Consider the following 19,121-nt stretch of genomic DNA (forward strand, 5'->3'; position numbering starts at 1 on the left):
TTGTATATTTCCAGTTCCTGAAGAAGCTCCGGAAGACCTCCAATGCTCTGCTGTGAGCAGCACTAGTCTTAGAGTCAGCTGGAGACCTCTTCCATTACATTTACAAGGAGGTGCCATGACTGGATATACACTTTTCTATTCTGCTATGGGTAAGATTTTTTTAATTGATTTTCACTTACCATAAACATTCAAAGTTCTGCATATATTCATTTATATTTATGTAAAAAAATATAATACAACCTCAATTTGAAAGATTATTTCAAAATATCAAAATATATAGTCCAGTACAATGCCGATTTAAAATTTTTGGTGAGTAAACTGAGCTGTATACACTCATTTATACTTGCTTAGTAAGACACATCGCTCACTCCTTTCAAGAACGTCATAAATCAAAATACTTGATTTTTCAGGAGAACGTTTTTAAAGTTTAAGAATATAATACAATGTATTAAAAATAAGTATCAAGCCACTTATTGAACTTTTTACTGCGCAGCAGATCTTTTTAGATAAAACCTGAATGCTTTTTCTCCATTTGAAAAATATTTAGTAGATTTTAAAAAATAATTAAATAATACCTTTTCTTCAAAATACAAAAACAACACTTTCTGCCCTGTAGCGGGTAAATATTGAGTCAAAAATATGCCTCTTTTACTGGGATATAGTACATTTTCTGGGCATTCTGAAAACATGCACAACTGAAAATTGTCGATTTTTGTTTTATGACGTTCTTGAAAGGAGTGAGCGACATGCGTTGACAGTGTGACACAACTAGAGACAACAAAAAATGGATATTTTGCACTTGAAAATGTTTTTTTAATAGGTGTAATACCATAAAGTATTGTTTGGATTAGAGATAGGTAAGATCCGATCATTTAGAAGATCCACATCAGGCAATCCGTACTCTAATATGGGAACAATGAATCTGAAATCACACCGATAAGGCTGGAGAATATTTATTGCTTATTATGACAACTAAGAAATAATAAAATAAAAAGATCAACAAGGCATTATACAAATATTTTCAACCATGAAGATGACATAATTGAGATACTGTCCACAATATCTTGAGTGTGTCCAAATACTTCACAAATCTGGGTTTTCTCCGCTTAAGAGATATTTTGTCCGCCTCCGTAGTGTAATGGTCAGCACGCTCGGCTACCGTGCTGGAGGACCCGGGTTCGATTCCCAGGGGGGGTAAGAATAAATATGAGTGATTTTTTCACTGTAATATTTATTCAATATTACCCTGGACTGGTACTTGAAGCGGAGGGCTGATCACCTTTCCTTCATATGTAAACGGTCAAGATAACACTGCATTTATATGACGCAGTGCCCTATGCACCATTGGGGTGCGGATAAGGGTTTTATTATTTATTATTAAGAGATATTTAAAAAAATCTATAGCTAAAGTCTATAGTTATTAAAAAGGATTTGAATATTTCTTTATATTTTATGGTCTTTGAGTATGCACCATATTCATATGTTCCATAAATATTTATTATACTCCTTACCCATTTTCTTTTACTTCCTTTATAGATGGTAAACAGTTTAATACAACATCTGTCCATGGATCTGTTCAGCTAGAAAACCTTCAGAAGTTCGGCAACTACAGTCTTTGGGTAGCTGGTTACTGCCGTTTGGGAATGGGACCAACGTCAAGACCTATCATTTGCTCAACTCTGGAAGACCGTAAGTTTGCTCTTGGTAAACGAAATGAATATCTTATGACCATGTAATGTATATATATGATTATATTATGTGGAGCATATGGAGTCCATAAACTGTCTCCAGGCATTTCTGTTGGCCGCCAGCTTCCGTGCATCCTCCAAAGGCAGGTCCGCGTCCCAACGTTCAGGCGAGAACTGTCAGCAGTGGTCGTCCTAGAAGGCTCAAACCTGATTTGCTTTGTAAAAGAGGCAAGCTTGATTTGGGCTCTCGGGAGGCATGCGGAGTACATGGCCAAGCCAACTGAATCGGCTTAATGATAATGTAGGCGCTCCTAAATGATATAAAAACAAATTGAAACACATCAGTAAAAGAGAGACATGATGTAAAGTGAAGATACTCCATTAGTCTTGCTATTAACCAATTATGATTAAAATATCACCATTGTATAAGGATCACATCGCTCACTCCTTTCAAGAACGTCATAAATCAAAAATCGTCAATTTTGAGTTGTGCATGTTTTCGTAATGCCCAGAAAATGTACTATATCCCAGCAAAAGCGGCATATTTTAAACTTAATATTTACCCGCTACAGGGCAGAAAGTGTTATTTTTGCATTTTGAAGAAAAGGTATTGTTTAATTATTTTTTTAAATATGCTAAATATTTTTCGCATGGAGAAAAAATATTCAGGTTTTACCTCAAAAGATCTGTTGCACAGTAAAAAGTTAAATAAGTGGCTTGATATTTATTTTGAAAACATTGTATTTTATGTATGAACTTTAAAAACGTTCTCCTGAAAAATCAAGTTTTTTGATTTATGACGTTCTTGAAAGGAGTGAGCGACATGTGATATGACCTTCAAAAATGTTGATAATGTGTTTGATTTTTCAGTTCCAAGTGCTCCTGCAGATATCAAGGCACTTGTCTTAACATCAAGCTCTATAGTAGTGAGCTGGTTGCCACCTCTCTTTCCAAATGGAAGAATCACTCACTATACTGTGTACTTCAGACAAGCCTATGGGTAGGACTTATTCATATACAATATTTTATATCAAAAACTTAAAACTACAATCTATCTCTTCTTCTTTATATACTTTATCAGATCCCCTAACTAAGAGTTTGTGTCCTCGTCTTGAACAGTCCCTGTATTAGGTACAATACATCATACTTTTCTCCCCTAAGCACATACCCCAGATAGAACACCTTCGAGTCTTTGATGTCAGTGTGCAACTGTCTTTCTGCTCTACTCTTTAGAGCACATTTGTGCTGCTGACCATATCGGTCCACGGAGTGCGTAGCATTCTACGATGCAACCACATTTTGATTACCTGAAACCGGTTCATAGTGCTGATCCTGAGGACCTGTCCCTAATTTATAATATTCTTCATCAGCTCAATGCAACTAAATAAATTCTTCTTGGGAGAGAATACATTTTTTTTTTTTATTTTATTCAAGAAAAGAGAAATATTTGTGTTTTTATTATTTACATTTGCATTTGCTTGTCCACCTCCGTAGTGTAATGGTCAGCACGTTCGGCTACCGTTCCGGAGGTTCCGGGTTCGATTCCCAAGGGGGGTAAAATAAATATTAGTGATTTTTTCATTGTAATATTTATTCAAAATTACCATGGACTGGTACCTGAAGCGGAGGGCTGATCAACTTTCCTTCATGTATAAACGATCAAGATAACACTGCGTTTATATGACAGTGCCCTATGCATCATTTGGGTGCGGAAATGGGTTTTATATATATATATTTATATATATATATATATATATATATATATATATATATATATATATATATATATATATATATATATATATATATATATATATATATATATATATATATATATATATATATATATATATATATATATATATATATATATATATATATATATATATATATATATATTATTTACAAAAATATTTCAATTTCATACTATTTCTGTGAGCCTAAGCGGCTCTTTATTAGAAATAGGTATCAAATCGTGGTAGACTAGGTTTGAACCGAGAAACTCTGACTTAAGAGTCCGTGACACTAACCACAGGACCACAACCCAACACTATTCTATTCCTCAATCATATCATTCATCTCATCTCATCGTCTGAATAATAAAAAAGAAATATTAATTAAGAAGGTAGTTTTAAATTCATTTTCAATTTTATTCCAGTGGTGGAACAATGCAGACCTATCGAGTGGCTGAGCAAGCTCCTGTCGGGCATGAGAGACAGCAGGAGTCTCTGTCGCATGCCATCAGGGCGTTAGAGCAGGGCAGGAGATACGATGCCTGGGTCACTGCGGCTACCATCGTTGGTGAAGGAGAAACTTCTAGAACAGTCAGTGCTGAACCCAGCGATAGAGGTATGGAGAATGAAGAATACGTAATTGAAAAGAGACTTCATTTTATTATAAGATAACTTCAAAAGACACACATCCTCATTATAAAAAATGCATTGTCATATTTAACCTTTCTCTTCCGGTACTAAAATAAACGCGTGTCCCGGTGTTGGGTAGTACACAATAAAAAATTAGAGATTTTAAATCGGAAAAATACGGACATTCATAGCTTATCCCCTTAATTAATTATAAATAAAGTCAAAAATTATAATACTTTAGATTTATTTGCTGAAAACATGAAAAAACCATCTGGGAACGCTCACAGAACAAGAATAGGTCCACTCTTGTCGGAAGCCCGAGAGTTACTGCCGCTAGCCAGAGAATACTGAGCTTTGAGCTCCTCACGCTTGGACAGTGCAAATATGCAAGAGTGAGATGCGAATATAGTGTCGCGTTTCTCGCACACTCTTTACGCTAATTAGTTTCTGATATTCACAAAATATCTCCGATGTACCCAATAAATTCTGATTATTAATTATATTATTTTTTATATCAATGCGTAAATATGTTATGGAGGAATACCTTAAATCTTAGCCTAGCATTTATTATATTTATAGCGGTATTATGGTTATTAGAAGCAATGTGTACAAGTGAGAGTCATAAATATTTTCCTTTTTTCTAGTGGTTGCCGGTATATCCTCCCTGGGTTCTCGAATCGTGGTAGCTGCAAATACGGCGCTCAAACTGGCATGCAGAGCATTGGGCAGTCCTCAGCCCCGCACTGTCTGGTACCATAATACTAGAGTCATCACTCATCACCCCAGCTTCATCCTTAATCCTGACGATAGTCTACTCATCAATAGTAAGTGAAAAGCCAAGTATATTTTGTATATTAAAAGCATTGTTAACTTTGTGGTATGATAATATAATACTCTCCTTATCATTCATCGTTCACTTTGTGTAATACCACTTTAAAAACACTACTTCATGACTACTGGTTTCAGAATAATCATTCCATCATAAGGTTAAATGTTAATTAAAATTACAATGTTGCTGTCTGACATTTACACAAAAAAAAGATTGTATAAGTGTCAGACCACAACAATTTCATTTTTATTTACATTTGACCTCCTGATGGAATGATTATTCCAAAACCGGCAGTCACGAGGTAGTGTTTTTAAAGTGGTATTACACAAAGTGAACGATGAATGATAAGGAGAGTGAAAAGCCAAACGTTGATGAAGTAAAAAATTACTTTCAGTATATTTTTCGCCTCTCAAACGCCTCCATTCTAATTTGTGCTGCTCTGTGGGTGCAAGTCGTGGCACATTACCAAAATTTTAAGCTAAAAACTCAGGAGTTTTGAAAACTGTAAGGCATGTGGGTATGTTGGTAACACGTTTGTGACAACATAGCCTGGCAAGCGCATTCTAGATTTGTCTCTCCTAGTTCCATTCTTCTCACATACCATTGTCTGCTTTGTTGTCTTCCCCACCTAACAACGTTGCTGGTTGTGTCGTGATTCCGACTACTTTTATTGTGGCGTGTTGCCGTGGTCACTTGTTGGTGACCTCGTGTTTGTGATGTGGGTTTGGTGACCAGAATGAAAATAAGACAATGTACTTACAGTTACACAACGTCTTGGATCTTGCATATTGCTCTTATATATAAGAAGATATTATTTATTGATTCGGCATTAACTTTGTGGAATGACACAAAAATTACAATAAGAGAACATCGCCGTGGACTAACAAGTAATTATTTTTCGGTATTTGCAAATCATGGAAACTAACCACTCATTTGACTCTCATACACTTAAATTATTACACTCTGTTACAAATAAAGGTTGAGTCATAAACTTAGAAAATTTAGAAATACATAAAAATTTTAATTCAGATAAAATATTAATTAATAATATACTGTTTCAAAATACGTCACCATTATTATCAATGTTTCCTTTTACAAAAAATCTTGTTCCTTAACCCTCCTCCCTTCTCTACATTTATTAACCTATATAAACACCTAAATATATTTTTGTTCGTTAGTTTTAATTTGTACCAGAAGATGAAAACAACTGTCGTTTTCGAAACTAGTCGTATATATAAATAAAACTCATTAAAGTAATATATTCAAGTGTTTAATTTTAATAATATAAGAAGATATTTTGATTCTAGTCAATGCTTTTTTTCCAGATATAAACCCATCGCTGGAAGGCAACTACACGTGTGTAGCCAAGAACCTGTTTGGGTGGGACAGTGTGTCCTACCTGGTGGGGGTAGTGGCTCCCCCCTCCCCTCCGCGCCTCAGGGCTCTTCCAGAAAGACAGGCGCTTCTTCTGGAATGGGCGCCACCCAACCACACTTCGCCCATCTTGGGTAAGTACCTTCATCCTTGTTTATGGTCAATACATACTCCAAATTGGGAGGGGCAGAAGACCCTATCTGGACACTGTTTGAGTACAACATTTTAAGTATGTCCAAATATTGCTCACTCCTTTCAACAACGTCATATATCAAAAAACTTGATTTTTCAGGAGATCGTTTTAAAAAGAAATATCAAGCCAATTATTGAAATTTTTTCCGTCCCACAGATCTTCTTAGGTAAAACCTGAATGTTTTTTCTCCATTTGAAAAATATTTAGTATATTTAAAAAAATAATTAAACAATAACTTTTCTTCGAAATGCAAAAACAACACTTTTTGCCCTGTAGCGGATAAACATTAATGAAAAATATGCCGCTTTTGCTGAGATATAGTACATTTTCTGGGCATTTTGAAAACATGCACAACTGAAAATTGGCGACTTTTGAAATATGACGTTGTTGAAAAGAATGAGCGATATGTGTTTTTTTTAACTTAGGTGTTAATCGTAACATTGTGGCTTCGCAACATTCGCATCTGGACCGGGATGAGAGGAGTGCAGGAGTTGTTCTGGACGGCGCAGAACCGCCAAGCCTTTACCATAGTGATAGTGTAACCATGAAGAAGAAGAAGTTATTATTTATATTTTATTAACATTTTAACATGAAGAAGAATATGGAAGTCTGGGTAAATATAGGGTTTATGACCTGTCATAGGTTGGTTTAGTGATCACTTTACACACTCGCAACATTCACCATTCTACCCATGATTGGCAACCACACTACTCAATTTTTCGGAACTCCTACATGTATCATTAATCTCATGACGCTGTAAATACTCACACGTTCATATTCTTCTTCAACTATGTTGAGATGTCAAAAAAATGTACTTGTATAGTTATTCAATCCATTCATTATTTTGCAATTGAAACTATACTTTTGTTAATAGCAACTACTTTTTACGAGTATATCACTACTTTGGTCAGTATATTTCAAATGGTATAGTCATATTTCGACGACTCAACTGACGATGCTTCTTTACTTTCAAGGTTACACCCTAAGCTGGCGTGCAGAATTTGATGTTTGGCATACTGAAGAGATTGCTGGTGGCGTCGCAGGATCTAAAAGGATAACTTCTCTAGGATGTGGGAAACTGTACGAAGTTCGGTTGATTGCCCAAGGAACTGTAGGACCATCAAGTCCTGCGGTAGCAGTAGCCACCACACTGGGAACAGGTGAGACAATAAATTCCAGTTTTGTAATCTTTCAAACCAGCACATTTGACTTTTGTCAATGACAATTGTAGCTGGGTAGACGCTCGACTGCGAAAGCAGCGTCGCGGGTTAGATTCCCGCCAAGTGCAAAATAAATACAAGAAAGATTTATTTTCAATTGGTCTGGGTATTTGTAGTGTGTTTTTCACATCTACCTTCCCTATCCTTACTTTCCTACCTGCAGATAAGTATCTAATAAAGGCTTTACGGGTTATTCCTTTAAAAAAAAATAACAAAAAAATACATCTTTACCTCTGGAAATCAACCAAGATATACTTCTTCTCCATCTTATTCCTCATTGCTGAGAGTTGTGACCCTTACAGAAGCAATGACTCTTCTCCAGTTATCCCTTGACTGCGCTACACGTAGCGCTCCAACCACTGAAGTGCCTGCTGCTGCCTTAATTTGATTAGTCCATTGTGTGGGGATCTTCCTCTCCCCTTCTTTCCCTCCAGGCTACCAATCACAACTAGCCGTTCCAGGCTATCCTTGTTGGCACGCGCAACTTGTCCAAAGAGCTGCAAAATCCGTCGGGTACAGACATTGGCCAGAGTATAAGATATGTTATCATTTGATAAATTATTGTGATCAGGAGATAGATCTTCGCGTTGGACTAAATAATGTTTTTGTTTCAGTGATGACCGCACCAACTGGGAGTGACTGGATTTTGAGCAACTCCAGCCACTTGTCTCTCCAGCTGGACCACTGGAGGGATGGAGATTGTGGAGTGGCCCGGTGGAGCGTGGACTATCGTCCTCTCAACACCAGGATCTGGCTTCAACCAGACCCACTACCAGTTAGTTCTTCCTCAAATTGTCACATCTCCACACTTTGACTTTAATTTCATTCCTAACTAAGCTACCTAGCAGAATATATAACCAGTGTTACAGTATCACTAAGGTAATCAGTAACTTTGCACAATCAAAGACATTTTGGCTATATTCTCAGCTATGCTGTCTAATTGAAGGAATATGTTGGGAAAATAGCACGTTTATGTTTGCTGTAGTCAGCCAAAACATAAATAAAATATAATAGCAAGATAAATAAAAAAAAACAGATAAATTAAACATTATTCAGCAATTCAAATATAAAAATAAAACAATTGTATACGACCAATTTTGAAGATATTTACTTGTATGTAAACACGACTAGCTTAAATTATTTTTCGACATCTCATCAAAAACGAAGAAGAATATGTAAGTCTGGGCATTTACGGGACTGACGACCGTCATAGGCTGGTTTAATGGAAAAATCACTCTACACACGTCGAGTGTGGAAATTTGGAAATGACTCCTGTAATTGGAGATGATCCAGATTTTGTGTATTTGGAAACACTTAAAATATTGTAAACGACTAGTTTAATCCGTAGTTCTCGAAACTAGTCATGTTTGCATGAATAAACTCAAAAGGTGGTCTTACACAAGATTTTAATTTTTCTATTAAAAATAAACATTTTCGATCAGTGGAACCTGAATAGATGAATCGAATTTCAAGTGCTTTTTTTTTAATGAATATCAATGTATAATTTAGAAATTTTACTTTACATGTTTCGTTTTTTTTAGAATTAATTTACCATATATGTCTCTAGGTGGAATCTGGTCATTTACTAATACTGATGGGGTTTAAACCGGCTCGTTGGTATCAGATCAGAGTGACTGCTACTAATCTAGCCGGGCCAATAGCTGCTATGTACACTGTAGCCACAAAAACTGAGTCTGGAGGTACAGTATTTATTTTTTATTTTATTTATTTGCAAGGCGTAGTTTTACAGACGCTCAACTGTGAAGTTGAAGTCGCAGGTTTGATTCTCTAAATTAAAAAAAATTATAATAAAGGTATATTTTCACTTATTTATTTTTTTACAGAAATGTTAGTAATATTAGTTTTTACCACTAATCACAAAGTAAATGCTTTAAATATGAAAAATATTGAGTATATTTTTAGTTTGGGTTAAAGTTAAGTGGGAATAATTTTATGATGATTAATTATAAGAGTTTCAGAAATAAAGTCTCTAAGGAGCATATCTGGGAAGAGTCTACGAGATAGAATAAGGACTACTAGGATCAGAGAAATATGCGAGATAGAAAATGTGAACGCAACGCAACAACGCGACAAGGCAACGAAGAAGACAATAGTATGTGGGGAAAATTGAACAATCCAGCCTCCCGCATATTGCATTGAATGGCCAACTCCAAGGTAAACATTCTCGGGCAGACCACTAAAGTGATGGATAGATAGCAGAAAATCGAGATTGCAGGAGTCTAATTGCTCTTAAAAACAAGCTACAATGTCTACACAAAGAAGAAGAAGAATTGTATGATGACTGAATCTTTCTGCAAATGCTTTGCCATGCCTTTGTTTCTATTTGTGTTGGTCTGGGCTGTGGAGTTGCATAGTGTTCGGCATTTTGTATCCTATCATGATATGTATTTAAAGCCTTTATCGTGAATATCCTTAAAATCCCTTTTATATATCATCCTTACAATTTCTAGGATTGATTGGACCCCCAAGTGACCCTCTGGACACCAGTATCCTGGTGATGGTTTGCAGTTGTGTTCTCTTGCTGTTGTGCATGATGGTGTGCGTTTTCGTAGCTGTGCAGAAACACAGGTATTTCCATAATTCTAATCACAACATTTGGCTGCATTTTGTAAATTATCAAATGTCTTAAAATCTCTAAACATTCCTATCCATTGAAGTGGAAAACATTCGATGACGATTTCGATACGATTCGAGACATTTACCCTAACACAATCAACATAATCATATATAAACTCCGGTTATAAATTGGTTCATATATAGAACTTCCAAGAATTTGAGTAGTGTGGTTGTCAATAATGGGTAGAATTGGTGAATGTTACACGTGTGTAAAGTGATCACTGGTTAAAACCAGCCTATGATGATCGTCAGCCCCGTAAATGCCCAGACTTCCATATTCTTCTTCATCTTTGATGAGATGTCAAAAAATAATGTTTGGATAAGTGAAAAGACCAAGGTAACAGATGTGGCTCAAAGAATCGCGGAACAAAAGTGTCAGGTCGTGTGGCACGTATGCCTGAGAATAGATGGATGACAAAGGTGCTCGACTGTAAGCCTAGAATAATGCAGAAGTATGGGTAGGCCCCAGACAAGATGGTCCGATGACATTAAAAAAGTGGCGGGCCTGCACTGGAAGAGAGTCACATCCAACAGACAACTGTGAAAGTCCAAGAAGGAGGCCTTTATTCAATACTGGACACAAGAAAAAGGCTGAAGTAATCACAGCAGCTATCTATGTAGGATTTAGAAAGCTTTTATTGTTTTTAGCAAAGATATTACATTTATTTGTTTTGTTTTTCCAGACATCACGTGATGTGTGGTTCTTCCGCTGAGAGCGTTTACAAGGAGAGAGGGATGCCACTTCCCCCTCCCCCAAACACCTGCCCTCCTCTTCCAGCCAGACTGTATACATCCCCTACAGCCAATAGAAAAATTAGCAATACAAATGAAGGTTTGTCTCATTCATACATTGTAAAAGATGCCATTATTATTCCTTCTTTTAAATCCTCAGATCTGTCTGTTGCACTATCCATCTCTTGTGACGTAGACTGCTAGCTGTCATGCTTCGGAGGTCTTCCATGTGGTCTTCTTCCATCTGGGTTCTCTTGAAGAGCAATTGGGCCAGTCAGCTTTCTTGCATTTTATTGACATGGGTATTACAGAATTGTCTTCGCTGTCTTCCCTATCTGACTGTATCCTCCATACTTCACACTGTCCTAATTTTCTATTTGGTCTCTATATGTGTTTCCTTGAGAGTAATTGTGCTTGTCTTGGCCATCTTTAAACAGTGCCTCGACTGTCCTGATCCACGTCCAAACTCGTATATTCCAGATCCAAGAGATTTATCTTCAGCCAGCACCTTTTTGACAGTCTGTTTTGAATTTTACGATAAGATTAAATAGATGATACTAGTCCCCTCTTAGCACATGCCCCAGATGGGACCTTCCGGACCTTGATATCAGTCAGCAACTGTCTCCCTGCTCTTGCTCTTTGGAGCACATTTGTATTGCTCACCATATCGGTCCATGGAACGCGTAACATTCTACGATATAGCCACATTTGGAATGCCTCTAATCGATTCATAGTGTTAATCTTGAAGGTCTACGATTCGACTCCACATAGAATTACTGACCAAACATAACACCAAACCATTCTTTACCAAAGTTTCACTGAGGCTAGCATTACAGAATATATCTTTCATCTTATTAAAAATGCCTTTAAATAGATATATATCGCTCACTCCTATCAACAACGTCAAAAATCAAAAAACTTAATTTTTCAGGAGATTGTTTTTAAAGTTTAAAAGTATAATACAATGTATTAAAAATAAATATAAGCCACTTATTGAATTTTTTACTGTGCAACAGATCTTTTTAGGTAAAACCAGAATGTTCTTATCCATTTGAAAAATATTTAGTTTGTAAAAAAAATTAATTAAACAATACCTTTTCTTCCAAATGCAAAAACAACACTTCCTGCCCTGTAGCTGGTAAATATTAAGTTAAAAGTATGCCGCTTTTGCTGGTTTATAGTACATTTTCTGGGCATTCCGAAAACATGCAAAACTGAAAATTGACCATTTTAGATATATGACGTTGTTGAAAGCAGTGAGCGATACCTAAAAACATGTAATTATTGAAATAATATATCTTTTTATGTTACAGAAATGTTTGAGATAAGTCCTTACGCTCAATTCAGCATGGGCTTCCAAACATTCGGTCATGTGGACAACCAAGACAGGCCGGCCTATGGCAAATCAAAGCAGGGTATATTTAGTACAGGTAAGAAAATTTTGTGATTGAATTTAAAAAAGACTTTTTAACACAGTATTAAAATACAATTTGTAAGACATTTTTTTAATACCTGAAATTCTGTTCTCTGCATTCATTTATGTATAACTATCTCTTTCTAGAGACCAGATTTCAAATGGGGTCTGATTCGGAAGACAGTGACAGCATGGCGAAACCAGTTCCTCTTTCAAACTCACAAAATAGTAAGCCAATTATAAAAGTCTTTGTGAAAATACACATTTCGATAATTTGTCTTCTTAATATGTATTAAAAAAATCATCTCAATATTTCATCCACAAATATATTTTTTTTAGCACAATTTTATATATTATCTACTAAACATGTTTTAAAAAACCCATCTCAATATTTCATCTTGTAAATATGTTTAAAAAAACACAACTCAATATTTCATCTACTATATATATTTTTTAAAACACACCTCAGTATTTTGTATACTTTATGTGTTTTAAGAAAACACACCTCAGTATTTTGTCTACTAAATATGTTTTTAAAAACACACCTCAGTATGTTGTCTACTAAATATTTATATTTAAAAAAAACACACCTCAGTATTTGTCTACTAAATATATTTTTAAAAAAACACATCTCAATATTTCATCTACTAAACATTTTAAAAAACCCATCTCAATATTTCATCTCTGCTAAATATGTTCTAAAAACACACCTCAGTATTTTGTCTACTAAATATGTTTTTAAAAACACACCTCAGTATGTTGTCTACTAAATATTTATATTTAAAAAAAACACACCTCAGTATTTGTCTACTAAATATATTTAAAAAAAAACACATCTCAATATTTCATCTACTAAACATATTTTAAAAAACCCATCTCAATATTTCATCTCTGCTAAATATGTTTTAAAAACACACCTCAGTATTTTGTCTACTTAATATATTTAAAAAAAAACACATCTCAATATTTCATCTACTAAATTTGTTTTCAAAAACACACCTCAGTATTTTGTCTGCTAAATATATATTTTTTAAAACACATCTCAATATTTCATCTACTAAACATGTTTTAAAAAACACATCTCATTATTTCATCTACTAAATATGTTTTAAAAAACACACCTCAGTATTTTGTCTTCTAAACATATTTAAAAAAAACACATCTCAATATTTCATCTACTAAACATGTTTTAAAAATCCATCTCAATATTACATCTCTACTAAATATGTTCTAAAAAACACACCTCAGTATTTTGTCCACTAAATATATTTAAAAAAAACACACAGATCTCAATATTTCATCTACGAAATATTTTTTAAAAAACACACCTCAGTATTTTGTCTACTAAATATATATTTTTTTAAAACACATCTCAATATTTCATGTACTAAATATGTTTAAAAAACATATCTCCATACTGTTTTTTCTTAATTCTTCTTCTCTTTTTCAGAAACCTGTAGAGTACAGTATCACAGATAACATGACGGGAACAATCAGAACGTCAAGCGTTATAAGAGGAAGTGTTTAGGTGAAAAACCGAATTAATCTAAATATACATAAATTTTATTTTATTTAAAATTTATAAAGTGTTTCTCAGATTAACTGTTATTAACAGTGAACAGTTTCATCCAATGATGTAAGGAATATAATGTTCTTATCTTTCTGCAAGCAAGATATTGAAATCCAACGACAACCCAATGTGTTTTTCTTTTCAAACAATTTTCTTAAGACGATATCTTTCTCAAAACTTCAAAATGTCACCTGAACCCTTATGATGGTCAACCCGTCATATTGTGATACAGCGGAACCTCGATATAACGAACCTCAAGGGGTTTTGAGCAACTTTCATATATCGAGTCATTTGTTACATATAAAAACTATTATTTTGAGTTTCGCTCTTATTTTTTTGACCTCTATATAAAAAATTCTATGAAATTCAACCTCGTTAAAACAATTTTTTGTCTGCCTCCATAGTGTAGTGGTCAGTACAATTGGCTGCCATAGTGAAGATCCTTGATTCACTCTACTTGTTTCATTTTACCGTGAATTTACACCTAAAGCGCAGGACTGATTTTCATGCCTTCATATAATAAATTATATAAAAATTCATAAAAATTGCATCAATTTGGTGCAGTGCCCTATGCACAATGGTACGCCCAAAAGAATGTGGATAAGGGTCAGTCAGTCATACAATTATTAATCTATTTGGTATTAGAAACGATACAGTAAACACATTGCAATTGATATATCGCTCACTCCTTTCAACAACGTCATATAACAAAAATCGTCAATTTTCAGTTTTGTGTGTTTTCGGAATGCCCAGAAAATGTACTATATCCCAGCAAAAGTCGCATATTTTTGACTTAATATTTACTCGCTACAGGGCAGAAAGTGTTGTTTTTGCATTTTGAAGAAAAGGTATTGTTTAATAATTTTTTTTAAAACACAAAATATTTTTCAAATGGAGAAAAACCATTCAGGTTTTACCTAAAAAGATGTGTTGCACAGTAAATAGTTCAATAAGTGGCTTGATATTTTTTTTAATACATTTTATTATATCTTTAAACTATAAAAACGATCTCCTGAAAAATCAAGTTTGATATATGACGTTGTTGAAAGGAGTGAGCGATATGTGAACTACCATCAACGCCACACTCTTCTGTCCAGACATACTCTCCTAGCTTTCTTCTCATCCATACATCTAGTCATACATGCCCTCCAATTACTTAGACTTTTGAACCCACCAGATTTAAGGTTCTGATTGATCTGGTCGTGCCAAGTCTTTTTTGGCCAAGTCTTTTTTGGCCATCATCTGTTCTCCCGTTCACATTTTCCAAATTTACATTCTTAGTCATTCTCTCGTTATCCATTAGCTCCACATGTCCATGTGAATACTTCTTCTTCATCTTCAAACCCTTATCCGCACTCCAATGGTGCATAGGGCACTGCATCATATAAACGAAGTGTTATCTTGATTGTTTTAACACATGAAGGAAAGGTGATCAGCCTTCCGCTTTAGGACTGGTGTCCAGAGTAATATTGAATAAATATTAGAGTGAAAAAATCACTTGCATTTATTTGACACCCCCGCCTGGTAATTGAATCTGGGACCTCCAGAATGGTACACGAGCGTACTGACCACTACACTACGGAGGCGGACAATACTACTTGTACATACATACCCAGTTTTATTTTACATATTACTACTGCTGCATACTGAAATTATAAATGCATGATGATATTATGGTTTCTAGTTGAATACCAATTTAATTTAACAGAAGGGAAGCAAGATGAAAGCGGATTACTTTTAACACAAATTTATTCAGTTCTATAAAATTACAATCAAGAAATACTTAAGAATAATCGCGTGATTCTAATATGAGAACAGTTGAAATACGTGTCGATCGGAGGACGGGCGGTGACGAAATGTGACGGGCCAGTTTCCGCTCGTTGCGGGCTCAGTAGGGTGTTCGGTTATTCACTCGGTTCGAGTTGCCATAGATGTGTGGGTTGCCACAATATTTACAAAAGCTTACTTATTTTCATATGTTTTTTTATTGAATGCTGTGGGCAAGTCAAAGATTTTCAAGAAAATTTGTTACGTCGAAGAATTTCTTATATTGAGGTTTCTTACATTGAGGTTCCACCGTAATAAGTTAGTATTTTGATGTGTAAAGGTGCCAAAATTATGTCATGTAAAACATACATAAAACAGTGTTTAAAATATACTTATTATAAATATACTTATAAATATGCATAATAATATAATAGTGGAATGAATATCGGATGACGGAATATATATTTTTGTAAATAATTCAATGTGACAAAATGAACATTGGCAAAATGATGATTGGCAAAAGAAGGATGAAAGTAGAGTGAATGCAGTCGAAATGCGATCTCTCAGAAGAATGTGCGACAAAATGATGTATGATAGATGTGCGAATAGTGAAATAAGGAAGGAATGCAAAGCTGAGATAAGCATTATCGATAAAATTAAGAAAGGTGTGTTGAGATGGTTTGGACATGTAGAACGAATGAGTGAGGAAAGAACGGTAAAACAAATTTATGAGGCGAATGTTAGCGGGAAAAGAAATAGAGGAAGACCGAGAAAAACGTGGCACGATCAGGTATGCCAAATACTTGAAAGTGGTCAGGTTAGGAGTCGTAACAATCAGCGGGTATATATGAGGAGATGCATGAAAGTGGAAGAGGCGAAGAATGTTTGCAAGGACAGAGTGGTGTGGCGCTCTATTCTCTCTGCCTACCCCTGCGGGGAAGCGGCGTGATGGTTAGTTAGTTAGTTAAACAAAATGAACGATTCGAGACTTAAATGGAACATAAATTTATTAATTAATAGTTTAAAATTAAATACAAATGAACAATATTTAAATATGTATAAAATATCTTTATAAAAATATGTGAATAAGTATATAAAATAAACCTTTTTTTTTTTTTAAAGTGTATAGAAATTGTTTTTCTTTGCAATTTTAATTTTTTATGATTATTGTCATTTTACTAGACACAGTTGATAAAATCCTTTCTAAAAACCGATGCATCTAATGAATAATGTAAGATCAAAAATAAAAATATTTTTTTTTTACCAAATTCGTAAAACTTTTTTGCAGACAATAATAAAAAATTAATACACAAAAACTGAGCCTGTTCAATTGATATGCTCACTTCATTAACCCGAGATAACTAAACTATATTTGTAGTTACATAGTAACTAAACTTTCGTCAGGCAAACTACGCAATTAATAATAATAATAAAACCCTTATCCGCACCCCAATGATGCGAAGGGCACTGCGTCATATAAACGCAGTGTTATCTTGATCGTTTACACATGAAGGAAAGGTGATCAGCCCTCCGCTTCAGGTACCAGTCCAGGGTAATAATATTGAATAAATATTACAGTGAAAAAAATCACTTATATTTATTTTTACCCCCCTTGGGAATCGAACCCGGGACCTCCAGAACGGTAGCCGAGCGTGCTGACCATTACACTACGGAGGCGGACGCAATTAAAGACGTGAAAATGATCAAAAGTATTTATTAAAAATAGGAACTGGTTAAATGACACTTAAGTTTGGTTTAGTAGGAATGAATGTATGAGACATTTAATAATAAATCAGTATTCCGCACAGCTTCTACATATCTCAATACTGTGCGATCCACAAACGGCATTTTTGCATTTCATCCATCAATGTTTTGTCATCCTACAAGCCTTCGATATAAATTGATATAAATAACAGATTTTGCGCACATTAGTCACATTTAAACAGGAGTTTCAGGGTCTGACGACTCACGAAGAATATCTTTAATCATGACCTTGATGTCACAATAATACACACCTTTTTATTTATTGTTTCGGCATTAACTTTGTGGTAAGACATGTTACAATGATTAAAGAAAACACTTGTTTTACAAAAAAACCTAAATTCTAATAATAATTTATTAAATAATATATTGTTTCAAAATTCTTCACCTTTGCTTTCCATTTTTCCTTTGTTTTCAAACTCCGCCCCTTGACTAGCCCCCTCCCCCTAACATTCCCCTATCCTTATTTATAGAACAATTTTATATTTTATATTTTAGTTATTATACAGACCTGAATGATGGAAGTTTAACTTCTGAAACATGTAGTCTATAATAAAACTCAAGTGGTAAAAAACAAGTGTTTTCAACATTATTTGTTGGATGTGTGAAAAATATTATGATTTAAAAATTCCACAATATGAATTAAAATCATTTTGTATAATTTATTTATAATTAAATTTATATATTATGAACCCATTGGTGCTATTTATTTTAAGGTTGGCCATGACAAAATCCTTGTTATCAAAAATATAAGATTTGAAAAATGTTTTTAAATTATGATTGCTAGATTTAATTAAATTTATAAATGTTTTGTTGTATAATTTTATTTTTAAGTTCCCAAATTTGAAAAATGATACCATTATACATTTTAAGATATTTTTAATGTAAAAATAATACAATTTTACATACATATGTAATGTTCATAAGAATAAAAATATTCAATAACTTTTTGTCTTTATTTTTTAATACAATATTCTTCTGTTAGAAATCATTCCTTGCTGAAGATAAAACATTCTATCCATTTATAGATTTTGCGTTTAATTTGTAGAACTCCACATTAATTTATAAAATTTAATATTAAAATCAAACATGGATTTTTAGAGTCTACTAAATTGTATTTTATTATTTAAAAAAAAAATATTTATGAGTTTAAAAATGCCAGTACAAGGCGAAATAATCGTCACAATTTTTTTTATGTGTTTTTAATAAAATACAATTTAGTAGACTTAAAATCAGTGTTTGCTTTTGATATTTAATATATATAATAAACTATTTTCTTGATTATAGTTATTAGACAAAAATAAATGGTCACGTTAGATAAGTCCTGTATTATCAGAGGGTAAATGTTTTTAAAATTGTATTTTTATTAAATGACGCATTTCCGCTGTTAAAAATATAAATATACAATTTTAAACATTAACCCCTTATAACGTTCCCTCCGATAATGCGGTACCCATCTCAACGTTATAGGGGGGGTTCTTGTACCTGGGATCTATACAAACTGGTTAGTCTTTGCTTGGATCTCAGTCCGAGGCTTGGAACATAAATATGTTTGTCATAAAATAATAATTTA

The 19,121-nt window shown here is 34.0% G+C and overlaps 1 protein-coding gene across 1 annotated transcript in view; it reads left to right on the plus strand.

Moving 5' to 3' along the window:
* LOC148306147 (cell adhesion molecule Dscam1-like) overlaps positions 1-14,389 on the plus strand; it is a gene marked incomplete at its 5' end in the record, with an annotated part of 37,703 nt that extends 23,314 nt beyond the window's left edge. Inside the window, 14 exons of the mRNA XM_088265525.1 lie at positions 15-149; positions 1,537-1,689; positions 2,559-2,688; positions 3,847-4,037; positions 4,696-4,875; positions 6,206-6,388; positions 7,422-7,607; positions 8,282-8,442; positions 9,235-9,367; positions 10,139-10,256; positions 10,988-11,136; positions 12,350-12,466; positions 12,598-12,678; positions 13,901-14,389. Of these exons, the coding sequence (XP_088121651.1) occupies positions 15-149; positions 1,537-1,689; positions 2,559-2,688; positions 3,847-4,037; positions 4,696-4,875; positions 6,206-6,388; positions 7,422-7,607; positions 8,282-8,442; positions 9,235-9,367; positions 10,139-10,256; positions 10,988-11,136; positions 12,350-12,466; positions 12,598-12,678; positions 13,901-13,929 (1,946 nt within the window). The remainder of the gene's footprint in view (positions 1-14; positions 150-1,536; positions 1,690-2,558; positions 2,689-3,846; positions 4,038-4,695; positions 4,876-6,205; positions 6,389-7,421; positions 7,608-8,281; positions 8,443-9,234; positions 9,368-10,138; positions 10,257-10,987; positions 11,137-12,349; positions 12,467-12,597; positions 12,679-13,900) is intronic.
* Positions 14,390-19,121: the final 4,732 nt, after the last annotated feature.

This window comes from Brachycentrus maculatus, unplaced genomic scaffold, assembly GCF_059751285.1.
Source record: "Brachycentrus maculatus isolate JH-2025_06_01 unplaced genomic scaffold, ASM5975128v1 h1tg000248l, whole genome shotgun sequence".
NCBI classification, from domain to species: domain Eukaryota; kingdom Metazoa; phylum Arthropoda; class Insecta; order Trichoptera; family Brachycentridae; genus Brachycentrus; species Brachycentrus maculatus.